Genomic DNA, 27,921 nt, shown 5'->3' on the forward strand with positions numbered 1-27,921 from the left:
GCATTTGCTCCTAAATACTACAATTTTGTACCTCCCTTGCTGCACAGCTTAATGCCTTTCACCACAAGGCCTGATGCCTCAGCACTGTCTGTCTCGGCTGTCGGATGCATCTTGCAGCAAAGCGGCTCTGTGAGGATCAGCTGAGGAACCTGGAATGATCCTGCCAGCTTTATATACTTCTGGGCTGCATGGATGCTGCTATAGTGAAACACAGGACAAAGTTCTTGTCTTTTTTTTTTCTTTTCTTTTCTTTCCTTTTTTAAGAGCTGGGTTTTATTTTTCATGTAGGAAAAGATGCTGTAGTAGTATCTGTGGTAGTGCTCCCTATTCTGCAGATGCATCCCCTTGCATATCTGGGTTTCTTAGCACCATCAGGACTTTCCAGGATAAGACGCATCTATGTTCTTCTGAAGCTGAGCCTGTACCATGCAAATTTGAGTGGATGGCTTAGCTGAAACTGTGTGGTTCTGATTTGATGATTTAGTTGGCCATTTTGAAGTCTTTGCAGCGCACATGGAAGAAAGTGGCTGTCTGCCAGTTTCTTCGTTTTAGTATGTTTTCAAGTGTTTTTCTTCTGCAGTCTCTTCCTTTCCTGATACAGAACTTGCACAGTGGGGAAAAGAAGCTGTAGTGAAGCATTTTATATCACACCACTGGCACATTTATTAAGATCTGAAGAGCAATGGATATGTTTCCCACATTGCTGAATAGTGTTTCTCTGCTTTGCTGGTCAGAGCTAAGCTGTCGGTGGTGTTTGCGCACAAGCTCTGAAGAAGTATGTGGGACTTTTGCTAGTATATGTGTAAAAGGCTGAAAAACTTCACTCTTAACGGATGTTTAAAGGGAGATTTCTATCAAGAGAGAACATTTTCTGAGACGTGTCATCTGACCAAGATTAAGGCTTCAGTACAGCAGCACTTCTTCCAGGAAACTCTTCCTAGCAAGCGGGATCCCACTCACATTAACAGTGGGAGTTTTGGATGTCATAGTGCTGAGTCCAGTCCACTGCATGTCTGGGAGCTACAGAGGCCTGTGGGGAATTCCTCCCAGGCTGGATGACGGGTGTAGACTGACAAAAACTGGTCAGACCATGTACAGTGCAAGTTGCGGTATTTCACTTCACAGCCTTTCTAGGGCACAACATTTATTCTTGCATTTATGTGGACATAAGGGACAGCAGTAAAAAGAAACAATTCCTAGCAGAACAGAATTTAATTAATGGACATGGTCATCTAGACAAAACAGCAAAGAGAGAATTTGACTTGTTTCCAGTGAATATCTGGACAAATGCTTTTAACATAAGGAAACTGAAAGGAGTGGGAATTAAAAGAGAAGGCTCTCATTTGCTGATTAGTTTGGCCATCTCTGTGGGGTTAGAATTTGTATCACATCTCTAAAAGTAACTGTTTTCTTCAGATGTGCATTGAAGGATATTGACCTGTCCTAAACCACTTGATTTTTGAGACTCTGTTTTATAATTGGTGGCCTTAAGTTCCATTTATGCCAGGGGTGGAGATCAGGTTTTTTTCAAAGAAACACAGGGATGCATTTGAAACAGCATCTCCAATTAAATGATTCAGCAAATGTCGGTAAGAAATGGTAGTTCACAATTCTTGAAATTAGCCATGTTTCCAGATGGTAGAAGTGCTTGTTAAACAGTTGCTCCTCTATAGTTACTTGAGATCAACTTGGAAAAAAATAAAGTATTTTTTTAATACTTCTGTAATTTGTGTGAAACAATTGTATCTTTCACTCATGCATACCACATCCTAACTTTATGAAACACCGTGCAGGAAGTTTATATAAAATTAAGTCCCAGGTTAAAGTCACTTTTACACTGGGATGTGCTCTAAACTGAGGTTGCATAAAACTGACAGGTTATTATTGGCTCGAATAGTTTCCAACTCTACAGAAAACATCACCAGTCCTAGTGGATAAAATCTTCATAAAAACTATAGCCGCTAGTTAATTTAAACTGTTAGTGCATAAAACAGAACCGAGGCACCACAAATACTCTGTCAAGGCACTTATTGCCTTTAGATTTCCACAGTGTAGCACAGATCACCGGGAATGACCTCCATAGCCAGGAACTACACTCCAGTTCTGCACTTGGGAAAAATAGGCCCATTCAACTCTGCAAGTCTTCTCTTCCTCACTGAAAAAGAAAAGAAAGAGGAGTCAGTCATGGCAATGGTAAAATGTGGATGGCAGGCTTGACTGAACTGCTGTGGAAAGGAGCTGAGAGATGTACTTTCTGATAGGAAAGAAACAGGATATTCAGCTTCTGAATTCCTGCTTTAAGCAGCAGGCACAGCCTTACATAGTTTAAAATCAAGGAAGGTAAGATGAGGTTTCTCTCCCTATGAGTTTTTAAGGTCAGAAGCTACTTTTAGCCTTACCTCCCTTATTCTACAGTCAGTTGTATTTCACAGTTTGTCTATGTAACTGGACTTTGGCCAATGCATCATCTGATGCTAACTGATGTAGAAACAGCAGGAGATGGAGGCCACAGTTTTTCCTTTGCTAGTTTTTCTCAATTGCCTTTTCAAAATTAAAAAAAATAATTTAAAAAAAAAATTAATTTCTTATCCTAAGCCTCTAGGCTCCAGTCCTCTGATCATGGTTAACACGATCAAAGCAGTCTCATATCTAGTCTTAAAGCTGGTTCACACCTCTGACAGCTACACTCACGACTTTTCAAGAAATGTGTGCAAAGAAAAACAAAAAAAAATTATAAAGAGAATGCAGAAGTTAGCTCATGAGGATGAATGTAAAAGCCTTCATAGTTGGTTCATACAGAACATCTTAGAGAACAGAAGCTATGGGACCAAAACCACATTCTGGTAGCATCAGCTGATGATAAGCAAGAGTATTGGAATGGAGTACAAGGAGAGAGCTATTGCTGACAGGGAGGAAAATAAAGTTTTCCTGTACTTATACATTGTCCATGTGTAGAGCTGAGATGCTATTGCCAGAGACCATCAGACCAACGAATATGAGCTGCAAACAAGAACCAAATCAGACAAAAAATGCAGTTCTTAATGGTCAAAGAGGCAAAATGCACGGTTGTTAACACAGAAGGCAAGTTGTGAATTCATCTCCTTAACAGCAGGAACAATTAAAATATTAGATTTAAATCTTTCAGCTGATTACTTTGAATGCCAGGTGCCACAGAGTCATTCAGAATCTTGCTCTGTTCCAAAGGACAGGAAATAGCAAGCCTTTGCCAATGCAGCTCTCTAGTGACCAGGAATGCAGCCACAGGCAGAATAAATACACAGTGAACCGTAAGACGGGATATTTTGTGTGATCCCTGAAGAACTGGCACATACCTCTGCTTGGCTGTGCTTCCTAGGAGCACAGGACTGGCTGACACAAGGTTTAGTTTTATTATTTCTGTTTAAAACACCACATATTTATCATCTGCCCCAATATGACAGCCACTGAGTACAGCATGATGGGTGTGTTAGCTGCATTCAGTACTGCTCTGCTGGCCTGATCCCCAGAGCTCCACAGCAGCCTGTAGCCAAGCAATGGAAAGCCTCTGCCACAAGCTTTGGCTGAAATGGCAGTTTGCGGACTTGCCCACATTTTGCTTCACAAGCACTTCTGATCACTTCATTGAGAGTATAAAGATAACTCAAAGCCACGTGGCTTCCCACATCTCCCTAGAAACAGTTCCAGCTTGTTTCACTGAAGGGGATGGGCCAAATCCTACTGCCGTCCGAGTTCAACTCTGCTACTTTTCATCTCCTTGTTAGAGTGGGAATGAAGCTGGAGAAAGACAAGCAGTTGGCAGGCATCACAAGCGCTAGCAGCTCATAACCCGTGTGCCATATGCTGTAGCACAAGCTGTACCAAACCACATCAGCAGCTCTCGCTCCTTTCCAACAACACCCACCGTCACTGCAAAAAACACTACCTCTTCTTGGAGTTTTAGCTGCTCAGTGTCTCCAAGTCTGGAGCACAACCCATTGCCTGGCTGACAGCAGCTGCATTGAAGAACCAGTTGGTGAAGGCTGCCTCCCTCCTTGAAGGCCAAAGCATCATCAGGCCCTTCAAGAGGTGGATTCTAATTCATAGGCATCTACCAGAGCTTTCATGTGAGCAGTTCTGCCCTAATCCCACCAGAAATTGCCCATAAGACCTTCCCATACTTCCTGGCTTGCAGTCAGCCTGACTCACCTAGGTCGTTGTTATTCATCATAGCGTTGGAGGCACGAAGCCGGGGACCTTGCTGAGTGAAATGGTACCCAAACTTCAGTAGGGAGGTGTTTTTTTCCAACATATTTGCGATTTCCATTTCTACTTTGTTGCCCAAGGGCTGGCTCTTTTGAAAATAGAAAACAAAAAAATCAAACCGGTCACGTCAGAGGGTGATTCAGAGTGAGCACTTAGATCTGTCATGTCCATCCACCTCTTCCCTCCTTCTCTGGACCTGTTGGTTCATTTGACATTTCTGACTTGGAGCTAGTAAAACAAACAACTGGCCTGTTTCTGGTACAGCCGAGTGGCTCCAACTCCTCCAGCAGACATTCCCACGAGGCCGTTTGCCCAAAGACTTTATTTCTTGGACAGATTAACAGCTAAGGGATGTCTGGAGAAACTAGGATTTTGAACTCCCAATCACCTGTCCCTGAGCTCCACATAGCTCAGCTGCTTCAACCTCTGGGTTTCTCAGGGAGTTAAACTTGCCACAGCATCTGCACACCCTACAGGTCTCCTTCTCTTTCCGTTGCATTTTAGGAAAAATTTCAGTTTTACTAAATAGACATTGTTATTTAAGCCTCTGCAAGAGCTCAATGCAAGGCATGATATTGGACAGGAACATCACCATTCTCCAGGGCAGCACCAGGAACATGGGAAGCTGCTTGGACTGCTGCAGCCTTTGTTAAATACTGCATGTAGTAGCAGATACCACCCAGGAACTGCAACAGAAACAGGGGGCTGAGAGCTGCCAGCCTCTGCCCTGACCAGCCACTGAGTTCCCTCAGCCAGGACACGTTCCCTGGCCCAGAGCTGTCACTCGCTTTACCTGGTTGTCAATGCGCAGCTCTACCAGCGATGTGTTGCCCTGGAGCGCCTCGACAATAGCCAGGATACCTGACCCAGAAATGAAGTTAGATTCCACATTCAGGCTCTTCAGCGTGTTATTGACCTTCAGCATTTCTGCCAGGGCCTGTGGGCAGAGATGGGCAGGAAGAACGGGCAGTCGGACAAGCAGAGGCAGAGCACTCCAGGGCAGCAGGGGTTCAGCTCCCCTCACCTCCAGAAGGGCTCCAGGAGGGTCCTGTGTGCTGAGCAGTTTCACTGCTGCCAGATGGAATTGCTCTGTGCAGAGTGAAGGGGCTTCCCCACTGCTGCAGGGGGATTCTTGAACATGAGCATGCTGGAGGCCACAGCAAAACCTTGTACAGACAAACCCCTAGGGCTACCCCAAAAGGTGACAGTCCCCCTGTGACAGCAGCTGCCCCGTGACAACCTCATGTGTCCCTCTTCTAAAGTCAGCACGGTGATGACAGGGATGCTGGCCAGCATTGCCCTGCCTCCGTTCTGGTTGGGTCCGTGCCTGCACTGCATGGGGTTGAGATGCTCCCCATTATAGCAGGCAGAGAGAGGAGCGTCTATCTTGAACAAGGGGTTCTCCACATCCAAGGTGCCCTCCCAAGTGGCAGCACAACCATATTAATGACTTTTGCTTCCCTCAGAGGGTAAGACCAGAAGTGGGCTGGAACACTCCCAACCCCCCTGACCTGATCAGATGATCTCATTTCTTACAAACTGTATGGGAAGATTCATCTATGGCATAAAAGAGAAGGAACAGAAGGTGATGCCCAAGTGGCAGGGCTGACCTGCACCCACAGCACTCGGCCCCACAGCTCCCCTAGCCCTGCACAGTGCCCCTCGAGCCCTCAGATAGCACCAGTGCTGCCTGCACAGGCTTCTTCATCAGTCCAGAGTGCCTGAAATAATGTGAGGGCAGCACTCACCCTCCAAAAAGACTTTTTTTCTAACAGGAAACTGGTGTGCACAAGTGTGTGTGGAGGTAGGTAGGGGTGACCTGGGTGAATAAGAGCAAAAATTAGCTGCCACGGTGCTGGAGAAGTATGCAAAGATGCAGCCTGGAAGGTAGCATGAGGGCCAGGCAGAACACTCAGCACCTCTCTGCATGCCCACTGATATGTAGGATCATGCACAGCAGCCAGAAAGACCCATTATCAACTACAGAGGCCACACATGAGAGTCCTCCTTCTGCACAAACCTGCACAAAGGAATATGAGAAAGAGAGCTGGAGCAGACGTGTGCAAGGGGAGGAACAGCTGTGCACACAGCAGCACACAGCTTTGTACCAACAGAAAGAAACCTCCAGAGAGAGACAGAGACAAACTGCTTCTAGAAAATGCCACTAGGGAGTCAGTTTTTGTCTCATGCTCCTTTTCTGGGAGATCCTTGAGGACAAATATGAGACTGAATGGGATTAAAGGGTTGCGCCCTGAAATCTCTGTAGCTAAAAAATGAAGTGAAGGGACCAATGCCTGTCAGTTGCTGACTTTCACTAGTGCTCCTGAAACTGAAGCACCTGCACCAAACGCCAGAGGTGTGGAACGTGCCAAACATAACATAAGGTGCAGAACCAGTCAGTCAGTCAGTAACTCCAAAAACACCTTGCCCGAGGACAGCTCCTGTCACAACACTAAGATGATGAGCCCACAGTACTTACAAAAGCAACAGGATCATTGCTCCGTGTCCCAACTATACTGAACTTCTTCACATACGTGTTGTTCTTCAGCGCTTCCGCAAAAGCCTTTAAAGTCGGGATGGGAATATTCTGTGAAAAGAAATGCAGACAGCCTGTGTTAGGTCATCATCTGTATGAAGGACTATGCAATACATTTTTCATCAAGGTCAAATCACCAAATGCACTGAAGTAATTCAGGAAGGGGTTGATAAGTTCTCTTGCTATAATCAGCGTGGCCTGAGGAGCATGGCAATGCCTTCATCCTGTGTCGTGCTCTGCTAAAAGCTCGTTGCCTTGATTTGAAGCCACGTCTCTGCTGTTTGATTTAATTGCCCAGAAACTCAGCTATGTAGGAACACAGGTGTTGTGGGGAGGTAACCAAGGTCTGTGAGCCTACACAGTAATGCTCCTGTGCTTCCTAATACAGTGACAGCACTGAGTAACATTCATGTCTTGTTCAGAAAAGTTCCACCTACAGGGCCTGATCTAGAAAGGCCTGAAAGGATCTCCTTGTAACACAAACCAGACACCTCTGACTGCTTATACAGCATGTTTCAGGCTAACATTTGCCATGCTAGGTCTCAGCAGAGAAAAAAAAAATCCATGCTGCTTATTCTGTGTTCCTTCAAAATTAGTATTTTTCACTTATCAAGCACTTTAGATACCCTTTTCAAATGTACAAATTTTCAGCTAACATTGTAAGTGGTATCCTCACCTTGGACTTCTTGCCACACCATTTGGATCCCACCATGTGGAATCACTATAACACAGAACCCAGCAGCTTACAATCTCCACTGTCACTCCTCAGTTCTCCGGACCACGTCCCAAAGTCATGAGTTCAACACACAAAAATAGTCCCTGCCTGCCTGCCAGACCCTCAGCCTTGTGTCCTCAAGGGGCAGGGTCACTAGCCAGAATCAAATACATGAAAGTAAAAATATTTTTGTTACAGAAAGGTGCAGGTAGTATAGCAAAAATGTTTTTAATGTGCACATGCAGTTAACCATGTTCTTGCTGTTTGGCTATGCTATCATTCAACAGGCCCCATGGAACAGAAATTATATTTTTCAGTATGTGTATGTGTCCCAAAGGCAATATAAGAAGTGGTACTATGTCCTGATTTGCTTTCTACGAGAAGTAAAAGTGCTCCACAGAAGGGATGGGTGGGAGACGGACAGGACCACCTGCAAGAAGGGAGGTTTCTTCATATTTTCATGGCAAGTGTCAGGATTGTGAAGGCTTCCCCCCTCCCCATTTCATAACATACATAACAGCCCCTCCACCAAATATGCCTGACTGAATCATCAAAGAAACCTACAATGCCTTTAGCCAGATAGCCTGGAGATGTGTCTCCCCAAATTTCCCTCAACACAACTCCATTCTTCCAGGCACTTAAAGGAGTCCTTTTGCTACCAACCCTGTGCCTTTGTCCCAGGTAACAATCCCTGTTGCCCACAGGGATGGGAAGCACTGGTGTTTCTTGTCGGGCTACACTCAGTGTTATGGTACAAACTGTGCAGCAAAACAGGCTTGGTCTCTGCTTTCTGTGTATCAGATGTATGTTCCACCCTGTTATTAAGAGAGAAGGGTAGAAAGGAGGAAATACCATAATATTGTTAAGGTTGACTTCCTCAAGATCAGGATCATTGCTTTGTATTCGTTTCAGAGTTTCCTCCACATCTGTTGAGTTTGGTTCCTCATCAGGAACTGGTTTGTACTGCGTGGGCTTAATCACACCTGCAAATGAAAAGCAACACATATGAAAGCAAAAGCACCCTTAGCAGCAGTATCTCTCCTTTGGATGTGTTTCTCCTCTTCCAGAATCAGAGAAGATGGAAGAATGACCTGACAAACCGACATGACATGAGAGGCCCCTCCAGTGGGGGGAACCAGCACAGGACGGCCAGTGCCTGCTGCTATGTGCTTTCAAGGTCCAAATCTGGGTGACAGAAGACACACTGCTTCTATGGGGCTGTTCCCTGGGCTGTGCCAGCTCCCAAACGGCACCAGGGACGTGGCTGAGACCATGCTGGCTCTCACAAGGCAAGCATGCACCAGAGGTGGCCCCAGCAATCACAGGCTGCTCTGACATTCGTGGCTCTAACCTTCAGCCTAAAAATAATTCCCACTTTGCCTCTGCTAGCAGCATCAAAGCCAACTACTGCAGCCTGCTAACACTCTAAATCACTTACTGTTGAGCCCTTCTTTGTTCACGATGGTGCTGCTCCCCAGTGCCTCATAGTACTGCTGGTTACTCATCAAGGTGTGCATGCCAAGGATGGCTATGACAAAAAAAAAGGAGAACATGACTTATTGCAGGCTCCAAAGCCCAGAAAAGACACATAGATGCTGTCTGGGATGGGAATCTGTAGCGTAGTACCCTTCCCTGCGCAAGCTTGGAACAACATGCAAAGGTGGGATGAAGTCCCCCGGCTGTCATAAATACACAACAGGGCTCAAATATGCTCCCTTGTTTATTCCAATGTAGCATGATTCATAGGAGAAGAGGAGCATCACCTTATGGACAACAAACAGACAAACAGTCAAGGCCTCCCAGCAGCCTACTTGACTTGGTAACACACAAAAATAGTGAGAAGATATGTACAACACTCAAAAAAATGTGATAGGCTTTAATCCAAGGGGCCCAGTCCAGCAGGAGCCTGCACATTCTTGTCCCCCTTGCTTAGCCAGGCATGTGCCACACACTACACCAGTCCAGTCTGTGAAATGGGCTGTGCCCCACACAGAGCCAGACCGACGCCAAGGCAGCAACATGTGAGGTGACTGTCACCTGAAGTGTGGCAAAGCACATCATGTTTTCACCCGAAAACAAGCCTGGGGTCGTGGTGTTGATCTTTGTACTCTTAGAAGCTGACGTTGTGAGAAGCTAAAGCTCTGCTGGCTTGGTTGAAATGTAGAGAGTGATGGTGTGAACAAAACTCAAACACTGTAATAACCCAAAAGCCTGCTACTCACAGAAAGACCAAGTTTGAAAATAAACTGACTTTTTAACCAACAACTTTTTTTTTTTTTAATAGCTATATGATTTTCTAAAGAAAAATGCAGACACAAGAATATGTGTTAAAACAAACACGTCTTAAACAAATCTTGACCTCTGGACAGATACAGTGGTCAAAATAATAAATTTCTCCCTAAAATTCAAGTATGCCACTACGAAGGGACTTTGCTTTCCCATAAGCTGCTCCTCTTAGGCTTGATTGGCACTACTCTGTCACCATTATCTCATTGATTTGGCCAAGAAGTGCTGGAAGTTGCAGGACAAGGCTATCCTTGAAGCCCAGTACATGAATAACATCTGTTATGGTGACAGCTCATTGTGACTCCAGGTCTGGGTTGCACAGGCAGGACACCCGGCAGCAAAGCATGTCAATGGACTTCCCCAAGGCCACAGCACATCCCTAACTGGATCTCACAGAGCCAAGAAGTCTCCATTTGAAGGTCTGAGTGAGGTTGGGCACTTTGAGTTTGCTTGTTTGTATTTTAGCTGGCCCTTTTCTCTGTTGTGTTCCCACAGATGAAATTTTCAGGGGTGCAACACAGCTTAGAAAAGTAATTTGCACGCTCAGCATCTTGGGGACATGCACAGCCCCCAAAACACAGCTTATTTGGGCAATGAAATCTCTCCATCAGCCAGGAGCATGAGTATCTGGACTGTAGAGAGAGGCAAGATCTGCTGTTACGACCACTCAGAGGCTTCGAGGGCTAGAATTTGTGCTGGTAGACAAAAGGGACCTGCTGTTTCAAAGTCTGGTGCTTACTGTGTATTCTCCAAAGAAACTCAAGCAGAACGAAGACATCCCATTTCTGTCTCTCTCAGCTGACCAAAAGTAAGGGAGCCCTTCCAGGACTACTTGGGAGCCACTCTCCTGGCGCTGCCAAGGAAGGGATCCAGTACATCACAGCTGACAATGATCCCTGCTAAACAGGCAGGAGCAAAATGAGCTCCTGCTAAACAGGCAGGAGCAAGGCTGTCACTGTCAATATTGAGATTTCAGGACAGCTTGTATCACATTGGTTCTTCTGCTGCCACTTCAAGTGGCAGCAATTGCAGAACAAGCTGCCCTGAACAGCATTTCCCTGGAAAACTAATTGCTGCACAGACATGGAGAAAGGCGGATTTTATAAGATAGGGCTTTATAGGACTCTAGGATAATAGTAAAAAAAGCAAAATCCAGAGATGCAATACTTGGCCAGGGTGCATATGTTGGAAGCCTTAATGTAGAAACACATTTCTAAGACAAAATATGGTATTATGATGTAGATGTCTAGTTGGTGTACTTATTCTACAGACTTTCTTACAGTCTTCTAGGGAGTATGGAAAGAGACTTCTTTCTTGAAGCCAGTGTCCTTGAAATGTTCATTGACTGCTAGAGCAGCAGGGCACATGTGAGCTCCGTAAAACACCATAGGGTGTCCATATGCTCTTTTGGTCGAGGCATGTCCTATCCCAGTCACAGAGCTAAGTCCATGCTATGGGCTTCAGCAAGAGACAAATACTGTCATTTGACTGACTGACTGCACAAATCACAAGAAATGCATAGCTTTAAAAATGTGTTGAAAAAGCTCTTTAACAAACAGCAGCCCTGAGTGTCCAGTGAAAGACTTCTCTGACTTGACAGTTCCATTAATAGGTCCCACAGGAAATCCACACTCTCACTGCATCAGCTTGACTGTTTCCTAAGGTTTGGTTTGAAAAAAGCAATTGCTCTTGAAAGGATAGTGAGTGGCAGAGACAGAAGAAGATATCAAACAGCACACACTGTTCCCTTGAAAAATTCTTCTCCCTCCTTAGCTTTGGTCCATGCTCCTGATTAAATCACATGGACTGAAAGTAACTCTTTTTAACAAAGAAATAAGTTCTGTCAGAACCGACAGCATTCAGATAAACAGCAAAAAATACAATAGCTCCTTTCCCACAAAAGAACCAATAAAAAACCCCGCAGTGGTTGAACTACTTGAACCCACAATTATTTTGAAACTGTTTTACCAGCAATGTCACAGAGCTCTGCATCGGAGGCATTAGCAAGGGCTTCCTCCAGTTCCGGCTCCAGAGTCACACTTTCCAAAACAGGATCCATTGGCTTCTGCTTGGGAATCCAAGCTTTTCCTATAAATGCAAAGTGAGGTCACTCTCAGTATAGTTATAGCACCTATTTCGCAGCTAGCTGTGCAGACACATTTCCATGGTGTGAGATTAGAACAGTGGAAAGGACAGAAGGGGCACAGGGACCTAGAGAAAAGTAAGAGAATACACTGAATCCCTTCCCAGCTTGGTCTGAGTCCTGCTGTGATGTGGGCCAGGAGGCACCTGCAGACACCTCCAGCTGTAGAGCTGGGCCCTTTTACCACTGCAGCAGGCTGTGTCTGTCTACAGAAGCCCCGTAGTACTTTTGTACTGGATCATGGCTGTTCACAGTGTAGCACCCAAAGCCACACACAGCAGGGCCCTGCAGGACTTTAGTTCTTTGAAGGCTGCACAAAAGGGGTGAAGGTTTGCCAGCTCTCACAAGGACAAAGGGAGGCCAGTGGCCCAGACCCGACACTGTGCGGGATCAGTCTTGCCACCGAGACAGTTCCTGCTGCTAACTCCAAGTGCATGTTGGTAGGGCAGATGGCACATTAGTCAAAAGAGGGTGGAAAGGAGGTGGTGGAGGGTCTGGTAGCAGGCAGAGATGGTAGTTCAGTGAACACATGGGATGCAAGGAGGAGCAGGCTTGGGGCAGCTGATTTAGCTCAACCTTGCTGCAAAGGGCATGCCAGATGGAGACCTCTGTGCTTTATCTCCCAGGACAGCAAAAGGCCAAGGAACAGACCTTTTCCCTGCAATGCAAAGGTGCAAATCAACAGGTCTGGCTGGTAACGCAAAGTTGCCATCTCAGCTGCTTGCTCATGGCCTTTTCCTAAGCGGGGTGCCCAGAAGGACAAGAGGCTGTGTGGTGAGTGGTGCAGCTCCAGCCCAGCTCTGAATACAGTGGGCTCCCTGGCACTTCCCATCCCATTTCCCATGGTGATCACCAGACTAACCACGACCCTTTCTCTGCTGGAGCTGGCTGCATCCCAGGCATGGGGCAGTGGACAGGGTTGGTGGCACTGCATGGCTGCTCCCAGCTCACACCACTAAAGGGCAGCGGATCCCTTCACAGAGATGGAACCTGTGACTGCCCAAAAATAAAAAGAGAGGCTTGTGGTGTTTTAACACACCACAGTAGAGAGCAGCCTGTTGGGTGAACCCAGTGCTGCTGAGATTCGAGTAGAAGGAGGAGGGCTCTCGGAGCATTTTGGAGCAGTCCCCTCCCCTAAAATAGTCCAGGATCACTTCAGAGATAGCAAGTGCAAAATGCTTGGCCTGGCATGCCAGCCAGGACTATTTTTGTCCCCTCTCTGAAACCAGAGTCAGCAGCACCAAAGGGGAGAACAAAGATCCTGCTGCTCAGACATGTGCAGAAAGAGAAGGGGCTAAATTTAGCCTCAAGGAAGAAGCACCGGCACCTCGGGCTCCCCGGTACGAAATGGAGGCTGCCATAAGTAGCCTTTTGCACAACAGCTCACCTCCTGCCTGTGCTCTGCCACCCTGACAGAGAGGGCAGGAATCTGCCTCCTGGGACACAGCTGCTCTCACAAAAATAGGCAGAGCGTCATGTGCGCCTGCAGAGCCAGGCATCTTCTGGGTACTCAGCAGCAAAATGTCTGCTCTGGCTTGGTGTGGAGATCTGGAACCCCTATCCCACAGGATGCATGGCTTGGGAGACTGCACATACTATCTGGTCTGTGCAACATCAGCAGGGAACAGGAGAAACAGGGCAAATTTAATTCTGCTGTCATGCAGTAACTCCTTTCCTCACCTCAGTGTCAACAAAATTTCTGTGGTTTAATTCTAAATTAATTTTAATTAACTGATAGTTAATTCCTAACTTTCAGAAAGTTTCGTGTCTCAGCCATGCTTTGTTACGAGATTGAACTTTAAATGAAATGGTGAATGTAAACACAGTGTTTTATGTGATAATACAGCATGCATGAACAACCCAACTCCTACTCTGTCCAGCAGCACGGCCAGGGAGAGCACTTCCCATGGACAAACTAGTAAATCACCCTCCAAATGTGGTGATTTATTTACAGCTCTGTCACAGCTGTGAATATGTAATTTACCATCTCTGGCTCACAGTCAATGTAAGTAGTGTCTTCCTCTCAACAGCATGTTACAAGTGAAAATATGTTTAATGCATTTGAGATCACATCAGGCTGAAGCATAAGGAGTTCAGACCAGAAGCTGAAGACTCGAGATGCCTGAAATATCTCTGTGCCCTGCAAAGCACTGCTTCTACCTGCTGGGCTAGAGCATGTCTGAAATTACCAAATTAGTCTTCCTGATTGCTCTCAATTTATTCTTTTAATTTCTTTTTCTCAAGGAGTACTCTTTTTTTCTTTTCTCCTCTTTTTTTTTTTTGTCTAAAAATACCACCTCAGGTTTTATTAAATGAACAGATTTAACACAAGCTCTTCCTAAGAGAGCCATGAGTCTGTAAGGAGACCCCTTTGAGAAAGACCTCAGTTGGAAAACCTCCTCAATATGCCTACATTTTCATGCACTTCTTTTTTTGACACAGGGCAACCATTCATGTGAACAGTGCCCAACCAGATCATCTGCTGCAGAGGGACCATGGTACAGAGGGAGACACAACAGCAGAAGAGAGATGCTGAGAAGCTTCTCAAACCCAGAGGCAAGGACTGACCAGCCCATGTCCCATGTCAGATGATATTCAGAGTGCTAATGGGAACAGGGAAGTTATTTGCATAATGGGTCGTGTACGAGGAGAACAGGAAAAGATGCCAGAAGCAGAGGAAAGAGAAGAGGCAACCTTGCTCACAGGCCTCAGGGTCATGCAGAGCAGGAGTGCAGCAGCTGCTGTAGGGTATGGTGCAGGAAGACACAAACATGTGACCTGCAGGAGACTGAGAAGTAAAGCTGTAGTTGTCAAGAGGTGATGGAGTTCAGAAAGAAACGGTTGGGACTCATCACAGCTGTGGAGTTCCTGTATGATGAGAAGCTCAGAGTGCTGGGATGGAGTGTGAAAGGAAACAGTGCAACATGGAGCAAAGCATGAGGAGCTCACAGGAGGACAGGCCAGAGGAGGAGATAGAAGATGAAAGGATAGAAGACAATGTCTTCTCCAGAGCCTGATACAGCTGCAGTGGTGTGGGGACAGAATGAGGCTGCACAGTGGTACAGCCTTCTGTCCAGTACTTAACAATATATCAGGTAGTATCCAAATCAGCAGGCACAGAGACCTCTTGAGCACACCCCAGTTTATCAGGGGTTAGACAGCAGTGGTGTCAAAATGAAGTTTTAGCAATGCAGGTTAGACACAACCCTTAGCAATGCAGGTTAGACAGTGCACCCACTGTGCCTTCATCATGATGCACCCAGCATGGCACACAGGATGACCATACCTCTCTTTTCACCCGTGAAAGGAACCAGGTCTTCTCTGTCTTTAATGTCCTTTGCCTGCTTTTCTAGGTGGGCCATGAGTTCCTCCCTTTTGAATGGGCCAGTTGGTGGCTTTTGCGTCTGATCCCGCTGCCGGAGCCCTGCCGGCAGCAACGCGTTCTAGACATGAAGGGGAGAAACACAGGTTATCTCTGCAGCCCATGATCCCCATCCATCAAACACTCTCCCCTCTCCACTTCCCTCATTGCACTGCCTTTCTTCCACGTTGCTGGATAATTTGCTTCTCCTTGTGTGAAAGGTTATCTCCATCCAGCCCCACTAATTCCCACATCATCCAAGACATGTGATGCTCCTTCCCTGCTCCAGTTTCAAATGCTGCCAAGTAGATGTTCTCTGCAACTGCAGCTCCAGCCCTTTCCTCTGGAGGCTCTCAGCCATCTTCTCCCCCCTATATGAGTCTGTTCAAGTGCCCACAGGCCCCATGTGTCCCAAGAAGAATCAATTCAGTGCAATCTCATGGTCTCTCACAGAGCAGACCAGAGAGTCATGGTGGTCCCCTCTGCCTTTCATGATCCCTCAAAAACTGCAGGCAGGGTCTCACAGAGAAGGTCACTCGGTTGCAGAACAAGACCCCTGTGAACCTCAGCCTGTTTTCAAGCTGCTTCCTTGTTATTCAGTCACATTAACCACCACGGGAAGTTGCTTTGTGCCTGACACATACAGCACGTAAACACCTGCTTATATTTAAATATAGAACAGCCTTAATGCAGTAAGACTATTCCCAGATTTGACACTAAGCATCTTCTTTAAAGCTTTACTGGATAGAAGTCAACATTTACTTTTTAAGACATTCAAGGTGATGTTGAACAACGCACTGATTTTTCCATGCCCGCCTGATAAAAGTAGTTTGTTACAATTTAAATCTGTTTCAATGACAAACCTGGGAAGGAAAATAACTAACGAGAGGCAATTAGACCCAGGCAGCCTTGGAGGGCAACAGAGGAGAACTGTGTGAATGCCCAAGCAGGGAGGAATAGGAGACAGCTTGCTTCCTCAGGCTTCATGCTGTGAGAGGTAACCATGCGATCTTCAAGCTTAAACTTCTGCACTTAGACTACACCTGTACTGATAGACACCCACAATTATTTTACCCTTCTGCATCTTTCACAGAATGCTGCCTGCCTCTGTGTCTGCTGAGGCAGCTGGAACTGAGGCAGCCCATCAGCCCAGACACTTAATCCTGGGAGCTAGCTTGCCACCTCTTAAATACTTTCCTATGTTGCAATTAAAAATACTGATGATGCAATCTACGCCTCTCATCATTTACTCCAGAAACACTAACTGCATGTTACAAGAACAATTTCTCACTTGGCAGTGCCCAAACTCATCATGTAACATTGCCATAACCCAGAGGCCTGCCAGTTGGCTCTGCACATCCCCTGCTAGGGCCATGGAGACAATGCTGCCTCCAAAAACCTTTCACCAGCTTGGCACCAGCAGACCCCATGTTTGCATATATGTAGCTCCTGCTGATGTTGGGAGATTGCTAAAAATAAATTGTCCCACTTTGCAAAACTCTGGGATTTGGCTTTCTGCCTAAATGGAAGGAAATACAGACCATTTGAAGTTTGTTACAAAAACCCCAAAACCCAACAACCCACAAAGCATTCCCTCCAAGGTGCCCTGATCAGAAACAGAGATCCATTTTCCGCAGGTTTACTGCCCTGCACCAGCACTGGCTCATATGCTACAAATCACAGTGCTCATCACATCTGAGCACACACACTGGGGAAAGAGCAGGAAAGCAGAAACAGACACACATCTAGACTGTGCTTGCAGTGGCAAAAATTTCTTCTGCTCACCTGCAGTCAGTCTCTTCCGCTCTTGCACCGAGTACCAAGGATCCCAAAGGATCTGCCAAGGATCTCACTGAAATAGAGATTACTAATGCAGCCCCTTCCCCCACAACTACAGAGATTTATCACCTAGCAAATCTCGTTCAAAAGTTACTTACATCAGGGTCCAGCTCTTCCAGTTCATTCTCTAACTTCCTGAGCTCCTCCTCTGTCAGAGCTCCAAGGATCTTGTCTTCATCCAGGTCTCGGTATTTTTCTAGCTCCTTTCTGTAGGACATCTTAGAGGAGTCTTGTGGATCTCACTTTTATGCTGAAACAGAACCTGAAATGAAAACAAGAAGCGTTAACACTGAACACGTGAAACATGGCACTATAGCCTGTCTGGTTGGGGAACACTGAATACCCCAGAGCTGCAAAAGATTTATGCTTCAAGCACAGCTGATTTCTAAGACAGGCCAGATTGCTCAGGGCTCCCCACCCATATCCTACAAGCACATGGTGATGAGAGTGGCACAACCGCCGGCAGCTCATTGCCCCATTCATGGACTTATGGGGCAGCACAGAGGGAGAACTTCATACAGGGCCCTGGTTAGAGATGTTTTCCTGCAAGCAGTGCTGTATGTTACTGAAGTGTCCTAGGCATTTATTTCCCTGAAGGACAGTAAACCAGAAATCATCAATAAACCAGAAGTTGGCAGGTCTCATGTCCTTACGAGCCCCCAGTAACACTTCCCTGCACTTGGCACTCCAGATAACATTGTCACCAGATGGGAAAACAGATTTGTAGCACCACTGAGTACCTCTGAGCCCTGCAAACCTCCATGAGGCTACAGTGCACAGAACTTCTGCCCGTGTTTTAAAGCCACAAGGAGATCAGGAAGTATTATCCACACATGTCCACGAGGCCGCCAGTTAAACGTGCTGTTTAGTGACCCACCTTCCCTGAGACAACACATTTGAACAGCTGCTGGCTAAGCAGATGACCTGTTTGCTACTGCACGTTCCAAACCAACCCTGCAAGAAGAGAAGTGTGACTAACGTACTGAATGGCCTACGTGGATAATCCCTGCTGACCCAAAAGTTTGGCCCACATCTCCCAATACAAAATGCCATACACAGTCACACACATGTAACTGGACCCATGCAAGCAAAAAGACTGTAGAGGACCTTCTACAAAGGTCACTGTGTTTAATATGTGCAGGTGGGTTAGAAACACACTCGGTACAACACACAAAAGTGTATCCAGCTCTGCTCTTTTGCTGACAGTCTCCTTCTGTTCCATAGTACTGTCTGTACATTTACATTTTTTCCGCTCAGTTTTTGTGGAGAAAAACTGAACTCTAGATAATTTAAAATTACTTTTCCCAAAGTTTTTCTGTTCTCTTGAATGACATTTACATAAAAATAACAGTAAGGCCTCTGCATTTTTTAAGGAGTCAAACATCTTTCAAATTTCTATAAATGGGCTCTTTTCAGCTCAGTGGAGCATCAGAGCCCTACTCCAAGTCTCATCTCTCAAGCTTTGCTTGTCCTCTCAGGACAGATTATGCTCTTATGATCATCACTCTTCATTAGTGGAGAAGTTTCCTTATACAAGTTGCAACACAGTTGCTGTTCTAGACAGGAAAATTATCTTTAGCTTGGTCACAAAAGGGCACAGTAACACACATATTCTCGCTCAACAGCAAGCCCTTAAATTTAGAGCTGTCGTTTGGTCAGACATTCGGTTTCCCACTGGTGTGATGGCAATTCCTGCATCACTTGCATTCCTGGCACTCGCCACTTAGGAGGTGAAGCATCAGGAGATGGTGCCTCCTGGATGAGAGAAACAGCCCCTGAAGCTCCCAGAGCTGGGAGCTGAGAGGGTGAAACCCAGCTTTTCATTGGGTTGGTTTGTTCCATGCAGTGACCATCAGCCTGTGGGCACCGAAGTCCAGGGAAACAGGAGGGTGAAGGAGGAAGCACAGGTGATGGGACTCCATGGGTTTGGCTAAATGAGGTAGTGGGGACCCCCACATGCCTGTGCTTTACCAATGCCCTACAGCAGTCAGTGCAAGGCTCCTTGAGCAGTAGGAGTGGCATGCAGCAGTCATGCAACCACACACCAGTCAGCCCAGGAGCCACATCCAGCAGCTCGTCCCCTGCAAGACTGCCCTTCCTGCTGGCATAGAGAAAGGCAGAGCCTTTATCACAGTTACCCATGAACACTGATGCCGGAGACCCTAGAAAAGCAGCCTGGATTTGGATCTGGAGCTGTGCTGCGCCACTGCAACCTTAGGCTGAAGTGCATGAACCACAGCTAATCTGCATTTCATGTGTGATTTTTAGTTTTGACCATTTCGCTGTGGAAGGAGCTGGAGCTATAAGCAGGCAGGAAGGCAGAGAATAATCCACCCCAGGCTGTTAAATTTCCTGTAATGGCTTAAAATACCTACACCTGCCATGCACATGGCAATCTCTGTCTTGGCTACGTGAGCACAACTACTCCCAGAGGCAGCTGCAATCCCTTCCCAGCAATCCAGGGTAGTCTGCAAGCGTGGCTTATCTGGGACCAGAGCGCAGCCCCCACGGGGCTGACCTTGTTGTCTCAGACCAGAAGGACAGAGATGTCAGCACCGAGAGGCGAAAGGCAGGACAGACGGCGGATGTCAGTGCACACAGGCAACACTTCTGGAAAACGCTTCAGGTTTCAAAGCATCTTGCGGAGATATGAAGCCGGGGCTGCATATAGCAAAGGCCCTGAGGGCTCAGGACAGGTGCAGAGCCTGCTGAAACACAGCTGAAATCCCCGTGGGGAGAATTTCGTTTGCCATCTACCCCAAACAGAGCTGCCAGGAGGGGACAGTGCCCTCACAGTCTTGCTGGTGCAGGCGGATGGTGCTGGCACCTCGCACAGCTCCCGCAGAAAGCCCATCAGGAGCGATGCTTGACGGGAGCGCTAGCCCTGCCCGCGGCAGCAGGACATTCTGTACTGCTCCCCTGCCTGTTGAACGAGCTGTTCAGCATTGTGTCCTCCAGCACAGCCTCCAGGACCAGTATGTTCGCTGGCTCTCCCTTATCTCTACCTCCCAGCCCTCTTCTACCCTATCTTGCTAATGAGTGCTGGGAGAAAAAGCAAAAGAGTCCATCTGCTGTAAATGGCAAGAGGGCTTTGCACTGCCAAAAATAAGAAAGCAGGTAAATTCTGCCTAAGCACAACTGTTTTAGTTTAGACAGCGTACTCAAACAACCACTGCCACAAACAGCTCTCCCTGACTTGTGCTAGGGTACAAGCACAGCTTAACACAGGTCCTGCCCCCAACTGAGCTCAAACAAATGAAAAAGATCCTCCAGCACAACTGCAGTGTTATGTTCAGATTTTAAATCCACAAACTGCTAAACATTCAGGGAAGAGTTAACCATAATTCACCACAAATATCCATCAAATCTATTTGCAATGCTCAAATAAGATGGGAGCTCTGATTTTTTGTTATTTTACATTAAACCTGCCACTTTTCATTCAATCAACTAAGGAGGCATCACAGAAGAATACACAGGTAATACACAGAAACCGTACAGGACCAACACTATTACAATTTTAAGACCTCAAAACATTAAAATTCACATAGACTACCAAGATAGCAAGATATTAGGTCCCCTTGGTCAAAGTACTTGTCAAACACATGAGATGACAGCTCAAACACTAACACTTGGTAAGTCTGAAGAGCACATAGGTGGGAATCCATGATGATCATTAAAAATGTTAAAGGAGAAAAATGAAATTGGTTGGGAGAAAGACATAGGTCATCTACAGGGAAGACTGTTCATGTCATGAATACAGGAAAACAAAACAAAACAAAGGCAACATTTATGATTATGAGGGGGATGGAATAGTTTCTTTCTGAAGGGTCCAAATCTGCTGAACAAATACACGGATGCTGAAAACAAGCGAAAATGAAAAGCATCCTGTACAATATTGGAAATAATTACTGAGCCACCACCGAAAGGCAGAGAATGGGAATCCTGCGTACTCTGGCCTGCGAGAGAGCCACGACTGAAAAAATTAACATCCCTGCCTTAGACAACTTTCAAATCTACTGCAAAACTTTTTCTGTGTGCTGAAATTTGAAAAGAGACCAAGGGGCTTGTTTTTGGGCATAAAGAGGTGGCCAAATGTCACCAACTTGGATACTGATGATTCTTGGAAAAACTACCAAGTTTGAAGGCAGAAATCTATTCAGGATAAAAACTGTTTTTAAGCAATGGAGGTAGGAATTAACTTCGTGGCTTGAGAACAATTCCTATTTGACTCACAGAGGATTTTGATTTATGAGGGTTTTTTTAATAGCTTAAGTATAAACGTGAGTCAAAGTTCAGAGCTATTATTTTTGCAATTTAAAAATAACAAACCAATGTCAACCAACCCCTCTGCACTTGCTGTAATTTCTGTTTTTTCTTTTCTTTGATTTGTAGCATAACTTTAAAGATAAATGTCAGAGTTTTTTGTTGGGTTTTTTTTTGTTGTTGTTGTTGTTGTTGTTTTGTTTGATTTTTTTTTGAGGAACTACACGTAGCTCAAGTGACCATTTCCTATAAACTCAACAGAAATTAAGTACTTTCTGTGCATACACGTAGACCTCAATAAATCACCCAGGTGTAGATCCAAGACTCATGCTGTGCAGATGAGAGGAGCAAATCAGCTCCAGCTGGTTCCTAAATGAAAACTGTGTTTTCATGTGGCCTATCAGTCCTCTGGGAAACCTTAAAGCCATTAGCTAACCCTCAATGAAATCTCATGCAGGACCCAAACCCTAATTTATTGTCCAGCTGCACACATGCAGAGGGTCTGTCAGCCTGGAGTTCTCCTTTGGATGACAGTCAAGGAATGAAGAAGAGTTGGGGCATTTGCAGGGAGGTCTAAGGGAAAGCAAGGGATACCAGAAACACTTGGAGAAGGGGTAGCTGTAACATGTGGTAGAGCTGGGGCAGACACAGTAGGGATGAAGGATGAAAAAGTCTCTGCTGACTCTGCCACTCATGGGACAACTTTCAAACCCTGAGCTTGCACCCCAGCACAATTGGGTGCTGGTGTGCAAGAACCTGACTCCACAGCCACCCTGATGTTTGAGTCACTGAGCAATCCAACATCACCAGTTCCCTGGAGTTTCAAGAATTGACCAACAAATTATGGCCAGATCCAGTAGCAAGAGAGGAAAAGATGAACATCAGCTTCTACTAAAAACATGAATCTATGTGAATTTTGGAAAACCCAGTAGGAAGTCAGAGCAGAGTAGAGGAGGAGCTGGATCCATCCCCAGTGTCAAAACACAGCTGTACACAATCATAGCCTTGACCACTGAGTTCTTGCTATCACCAGTTACCCTGCTCATGAGGGATGTCAGCGCAGTTGTGCTGCTACAGGAATGGTCTCCTCCTAACACACAAGTACAAACTGGACCCCACAGTCCCTTCTCTGGTAGACATAACCTGAGCCTAGTAGTGGCCTTACAAGTGATCACTTGAGATACAGGCATTCAGAAGTTTACCCCATTTCAAATGAATATTTTTTTCCCCTAAAAGTCGAGTCTTTGGCTTGGACAAATCAAAGGAAGGTAAATATCTAAAGCCAGGCCTTTAAGGGAATGGTCTCCTGCACATTTTTTTGTAGATTCTTTTTTAGGCAGATCTCATTTTCTCAGAGAGGGAGAAAAACATCTTTTTAACAAGCCATAAACACAGATCCAGGCTGCAGCATCAAGCTGCAGGTTGTTGGCCGGCTGGGGCTCTGCATCACCACCTTGAATGCACAAGATGTTGAAACCTCTTGTTAGAGCTACAAGAGACTTCCTATGGACTCTGCACTGGATTTGCTGTCCAAGCTGCATTAGAAATGTCTAGCCAGGAAATCCACATAGGTGGGTATTCCCCTCTGCTTAGCTCCACTGAGGCTGCAGCTGGATGCTGCATCCAATTCGATATCTCCTAGTAGAAGGCAGGTCTTCCCAAGCTGCAGAGAGTCCAGTACAGAGCCATCAGGATGGGCAGGAGGCTGGAACACATAAGCTGTGAGGAGACACAAAGGGAACTGGACTTTTTCAGCATCGAGAGGGGAATGCTGCAGAGGGATGTAATTGCAGTCAGTCGGTCATGTGCTGCCTAAAGGGAAAGGGTTTCTAAAGACAAATTCAGGCTTTCCTTAGAGGTGCACAGAAGGGGCAACAGAAATAGGCTGAGGCAAGGGGAAGCCTCCTTAATGGAGAAGCGGTACAGCCCTTGGATGGGGATCTGAGAGGTGGTGGAATCTCCATCCTTGGGTATACAACACTCAACTAGTCAAGGCCCTGGGGAAACTGATCTAGTTATGGGGCTAGGCCTGCTCAGAGGAGAACATTGGACAAGGAACTTCCAGAAGTCCCTTCCCAATCAAACCTTCTCTGACTTGGTCTCTAAAGAATGCACAGGTATGTCCAACTGTCCAGGTTCCTCCTCTGAATGCCAGGAGATTACACAGGATGGGAACTGGGTTGAAAGCTGACCCCCTCCATTTCACAAAAACTTGTTTTCTGCACTTATCAGTTTGAATTCTGGTTCTAGTTCAACACAGGAGGGGAGAGACTTTAGTTGCCTTTCCCCTGAAACAGTTAAACCACTACCAGTTCCAACATGACTGAAATTCTCCTTGCTCCTGCAGCATGACAGTGAGTCACTCAGCCTCCAGGAGACCATCATAGTACCTTGTTTTGCAGCTTTCTCACACTGAGAGCCCTTGTGCAGCTTGTGGAGTAGCCAAGCATCATCTGGAACAGTTCTTAACAAAACAGAGCATACAAGAGAGTTGATGTCCCTGGCCCCTGCTCAGCAAGCAATACCCATCAGGTATATCTTCATCTCTTAGTCTTTCCAGGGCAGAGCTGGCAGTGCTAGCACATTCATGCCCTGGATGAGGAGAGTGAACAGAGAAAAGACAGGGGATATTCCAGATGGTGAGAAGCTCTCTCTTGTCAGATTCAGAAAGCAGAGCTTATCATACACTCTCATTGCTTCAGGCAGGCCAGCCATCAACTAGAAAGACTGAGGCCTCAGCCTCCTGGCAAAAAGCTCATGCCTAAGCAAATCCAACAGGGAATCTGCTGGCCCTTCAGGAAACTCAAACTTCCGAAGGAAGGTCTAGATATCCTCTGGTTTGATAAAAATCTCCCAACCAGCAGCTGTAAACCTGACACCCTAAAATTCATATTTGAAGGGAAACATCTGGAAGAAGGCATTTTGGATCTATTAAAGTACACCATAACTTCTGTCTCTGTCAGTGACATGCCAGCCATGCAGAACAAATGACGTGATTTGGAGTCATCCTCACCACCCAGAACCCTGCAGCAATGAAGTTCAATAGGCCACAGACAAGACTTACTGATGATGCCACATCATTCCTATAGGTATCCTCATGCCAGAGCTGACATTCCCACCCTTGCACATGACAGCTCCACAGCAAACAGCTTGTTGTCTGACGTCATGCACACTCTAGGGAAGGCTCCCTGTGCTCAACCAAAGTGACCTCTCCCTTTATCCACTGGTGCTGAGAAAAGTCTCATGCTGTTTGCCCTCTCCTGGGTCTTCCTATCAGCTCACCCAGGTCCTAACCTGATATTCAGAAAATGTCTGTATCTCCTAGCCCTCCTCTTGCCAACACTCCTGCAGCCTGCAAGCCACACCACTCAGTACTGGCTTTTACCAAGAGGTCTTTCTCACCAGCAAATAGCCTGCATGTCTGGTGACCAGGCCAAGACCTGCCAAAGCCCCGCCAAAGCCCCAGCACAAAGCATCCCAGTTGTATCTCCCCCACTTTGCATATTTTTAAGGCACACGCTTGTAAGCACAGTTATGTGTTCTCCTATTTGGAGTGAGGTTCTCTCATGCACCTGGCATGCACTTAGTTGCTTAATTACTAATCCCTATGAAAAGTGCGTGGGCACACTTAAGTCATTAGTGACACCGAGCACTCAGTTCCTGCTCTGTAACTTGAACCTTTCACTTGGAAACTTTGCAGCCAGCGCAATCTCCTCTGAAAAGTGATCCTGGGTTTCTTGCCTGAGTTTCTGTTAGTCCTCAAATGGATACCCCTGTTCCTCTGGCAGGGGACCCGATGGGTGTAATGGCTTGTACTGAGCAGTGCCTTGGATCCTTTGATAGACAATGGCCATGCCAGACTGCCAGGCACAAAGCACAGCAAGCTGTTAGCAGTAACACACCTGTGTCTGCATGTCCCGATCCCACCCCACAGCTAGCGTGGCTGAAGCAGAGGGAATGGAAGCAAAATGTCCCGTCACTGGTGCAGCCAATAAGCCCTGGATAGGTTGATGCCCAATGAATACCATAGCAAAATGAGAATTCCGTAGCAAAAAAAGATTTCCAGCAGAAATGAGTGTGTGGTGTACACTGTGCAACAAATCTGAATGAGGCACTTAACAGAGGCGAGACCATCACACAATCCTCCAAGGCCTGCAGAAATGAAGATACCACCTCCAGCTGGGAGAGCTACTTAAATGCACAGTGCTTGAACGGGGCAGAACGCTGGAGAAGCAGCAATTCAACCTTGCTTCCATGTTTCTCCCCAGGTTGCAGTCAGCGGGGATTTTATGTACACTTAAAAACAACTTCAGCCACGTGGCTGAGCACCCTTCTGGCTCAAGGCCCGATACCCACGGAAAGATGTAATACAAGTAAAGAGGACCTCCACATAAGGGTGGAGCAGCTGGCCTAGAAGGGAGGCAGAGAGCAATGGATTCTGTCCACCAAACCATCCATGACCATTTCAAAAGCAGAAGCAGATAGATGAGCACATCAGGATGGCACATCAGTGGGGAGAGAAGCTGTGTCTATCAGAGTGAAGAAATGTTAACTTTGGGACAGGCTGCGCCTTTCAATCAAAGCAGACAAAGTACAGCCATGGAAAATATGGCTGTTTCAAGCCGGACAAAGTCTGGCCATGGAAAATACACCACAAGGACTCAAGGAGTCTTTCCTCCTGCTGATTTCTACTTTTCCCTTACAAAAGCAGCACAGATTTCTATCGATCCATTATCTGGAAAATAATTTCCTAGAAGAGCTCCCAGGACTACAAACACAACAGCAGTAAAAAAGAACTCAGTGCCCTTTGCAACCCGCTCAGCGTGGTGCGGGGCTCTCTCTTCCCTCCCCGCTCCAGCACCCCCGATCCCCGCCGGGCTCTGCCGCGGACACGCGTGAGCGCTGCCGGCTGCCATCCATCCCAGCCCGACGCCTCTCGCTGCGGGCTCCCGGCTGCTCCTGCCGAGGGACACAGCCACGCTCATCCCGGAGACTCCGGCTGCCTGACGAGGGACACAGCCGCCCTCATCCCGGGGACTCCGGCTGCCTGACGAGGGACACAGCCGCCCTCATCCCGGGGACTCCGGCTGCCTGACGAGGGACACAGCCGCCCTCATCCCGGGGACTCCGGCTGCCTGACGAGGGACACAGCCGCCCTCATCCCGGGGACTCCGGCTGCCGCAGCTCCCGCCGCCGGCTCCGCGCATCCCGGCGCAGCGCACCCAACTCCGGGCACGGCTCCCGGCAGGCAGGCAAGTGTGCTGGCAGGCAGGCAGAGAGAGGCAGACGGACATGCACGCATGGAGGGAGGCAGGCAGGCAGGGAGGGAGGGAGGGAGGCAGGGAAGGAGGCCCAACACCCAGGCAGTCCCCCCTGTCCGGCGTAATTAGGGAGGCAGCGCTCGCTATTTATGCCGAGCTGGTGCCGCCCGGTGCGGACAAACGTTCTGCCCAGATATGGGTCGCGCCGGGCCGGGCCCACTACGCCGCCGCAGGCTTACCGCACCTGTGAGCCGAGCCGAGCCGAGCCGAGCCGAGCTGAGCCGAGCTGAGCCGAGCCGAGCTGAGCCGAGCCCGGGCGGCGCGTCCTTGCCCGCGCCGGCTCCGCCGCTGCCGGGGGCGGGGGTCCAGCCCCGGCCGCGGCCCCGGCCCGGCCGTCACTCAGCGGGGCCGGCCCCGCCGCCCCTCCCGGCCGAGAACAGCTGCTCCCGGCTCAGCCCCCGCCCCGGTCGGCGTTGGGTTGGTCCTCACCCTCCGCCCGCACCTGGGGTGGCAAACGCGCACCGTCCATCCCCGGGGCAGCGTGGGCGCTGCGGAGGGCGGCAGCCAGGGCAGCGTTTGCTTCCAAAGGGTCTTTCCTGCTTTTTAACGATTCAGATACGCTGAAGGAGCCTGCCTTGTGTCCCATGGCAACTTCCCTCACAGTGCGGAGACAAACACCTCAGCAAATCGCCTTTTGGGAAACCCCAGAAGATGTGCACGCATCTTCATGGGGATCCAGGTCACTGTAAAGTACCCTGAGACTATGCCTGGAAAAACTCCTTCCCGGGATGAGTGCTGCAGCACTGGGACAGGGTGCGCAGGGGACTCTCAAGGCTCAGCCAGACCAAGTCACAGCCACTCAGGCCTCTGGCAGGATGGCACCACTACCAGCACTGCAGGGAACCTGTGGCTGCAAGCATGGGCACTTTATAAAAGCCACTTCTCCACAAACACCATCTGTATCAACGTACCTACTCATCCCATCTTACTTTACTCCCTATCAACTTGCCCCATACCTCCAGTGACAGCCACCTCCTACCTAGAGCAGCTTCAAGTCTGCCATCAGCCCAGGAGAGCTGCCTTCCAACCTTGTGGTGTCCATAGTGTTGATGTTGCTGCCAAATCTCCTTTCCCCTATCTCACCTTTGACTCACTGTAAAAAGTTATTATAGGACAAATCCATGGGGCTTTAACAAATCTCCTACAAAGTGTCAGCCTCAAGCCCCCCCTCCTCTCTGCTCTCCAGTCTCCACCAGCAGCCACAAACCAAGAGTG

The 27,921-nt window shown here is 47.4% G+C and overlaps 1 protein-coding gene across 2 annotated transcripts; it reads right to left on the reverse strand.

The window, feature by feature from the left end:
* Positions 1-1,127: 1,127 nt before the first annotated feature.
* On the reverse strand, positions 1,128-26,951 carry LOC108506585 (tropomodulin-1). 2 transcript variants are annotated; one of them, XM_017833751.1, is made up of 10 exons: positions 26,891-26,951; positions 17,221-17,384; positions 15,209-15,365; positions 11,748-11,867; positions 8,932-9,021; positions 8,346-8,476; positions 6,722-6,829; positions 5,036-5,179; positions 4,186-4,330; positions 1,128-2,155 (listed from the first exon to the last, which is right to left on the reverse strand). In XM_017833751.1, exons 2-10 carry the CDS (start codon positions 17,338-17,340, stop codon positions 2,091-2,093), a joined length of 1,080 nt encoding a protein of 359 aa, XP_017689240.1. In that variant the 5' UTR covers positions 17,341-17,384; positions 26,891-26,951; the 3' UTR covers positions 1,128-2,090. The 2 variants fall into 2 exon arrangements, with proteins under 2 accessions (XP_017689240.1, XP_017689241.1); XM_017833752.1 differs by lacking the exon at positions 26,891-26,951 and adding an exon at positions 26,608-26,624.
* Between the last annotated feature and the right edge of the window lie 970 nt (positions 26,952-27,921).

The sequence above is a fragment of the Lepidothrix coronata genome, unplaced genomic scaffold (assembly GCF_001604755.1).
Source record: "Lepidothrix coronata isolate B3197 unplaced genomic scaffold, Lepidothrix_coronata-1.0 Scaffold220, whole genome shotgun sequence".
Lineage (NCBI taxonomy): Eukaryota > Metazoa > Chordata > Aves > Passeriformes > Pipridae > Lepidothrix > Lepidothrix coronata.

Bases quoted from the DNA above. Each gene is read 5' to 3' on its own strand.
- LOC108506585 (XM_017833751.1), bottom strand. From the start codon at position 17,340: ATGTCCTACAGAAAGGAGCTAGAAAAATACCGAGACCTGGATGAAGAC. The intron at 8,477-8,931 runs GTAAGTGATTTA...TTTCATTTGCAG, and splicing joins GAACAAAGAAGGGCTCAACA to GTGTGATTAAGCCCACGCAG. The intron at 2,156-4,185 runs GTGAGTCAGGCT...TTTCTTTTTCAG, and splicing joins GATGAATAACAACGACCTAG to TGAGGAAGAGAAGACTTGCA.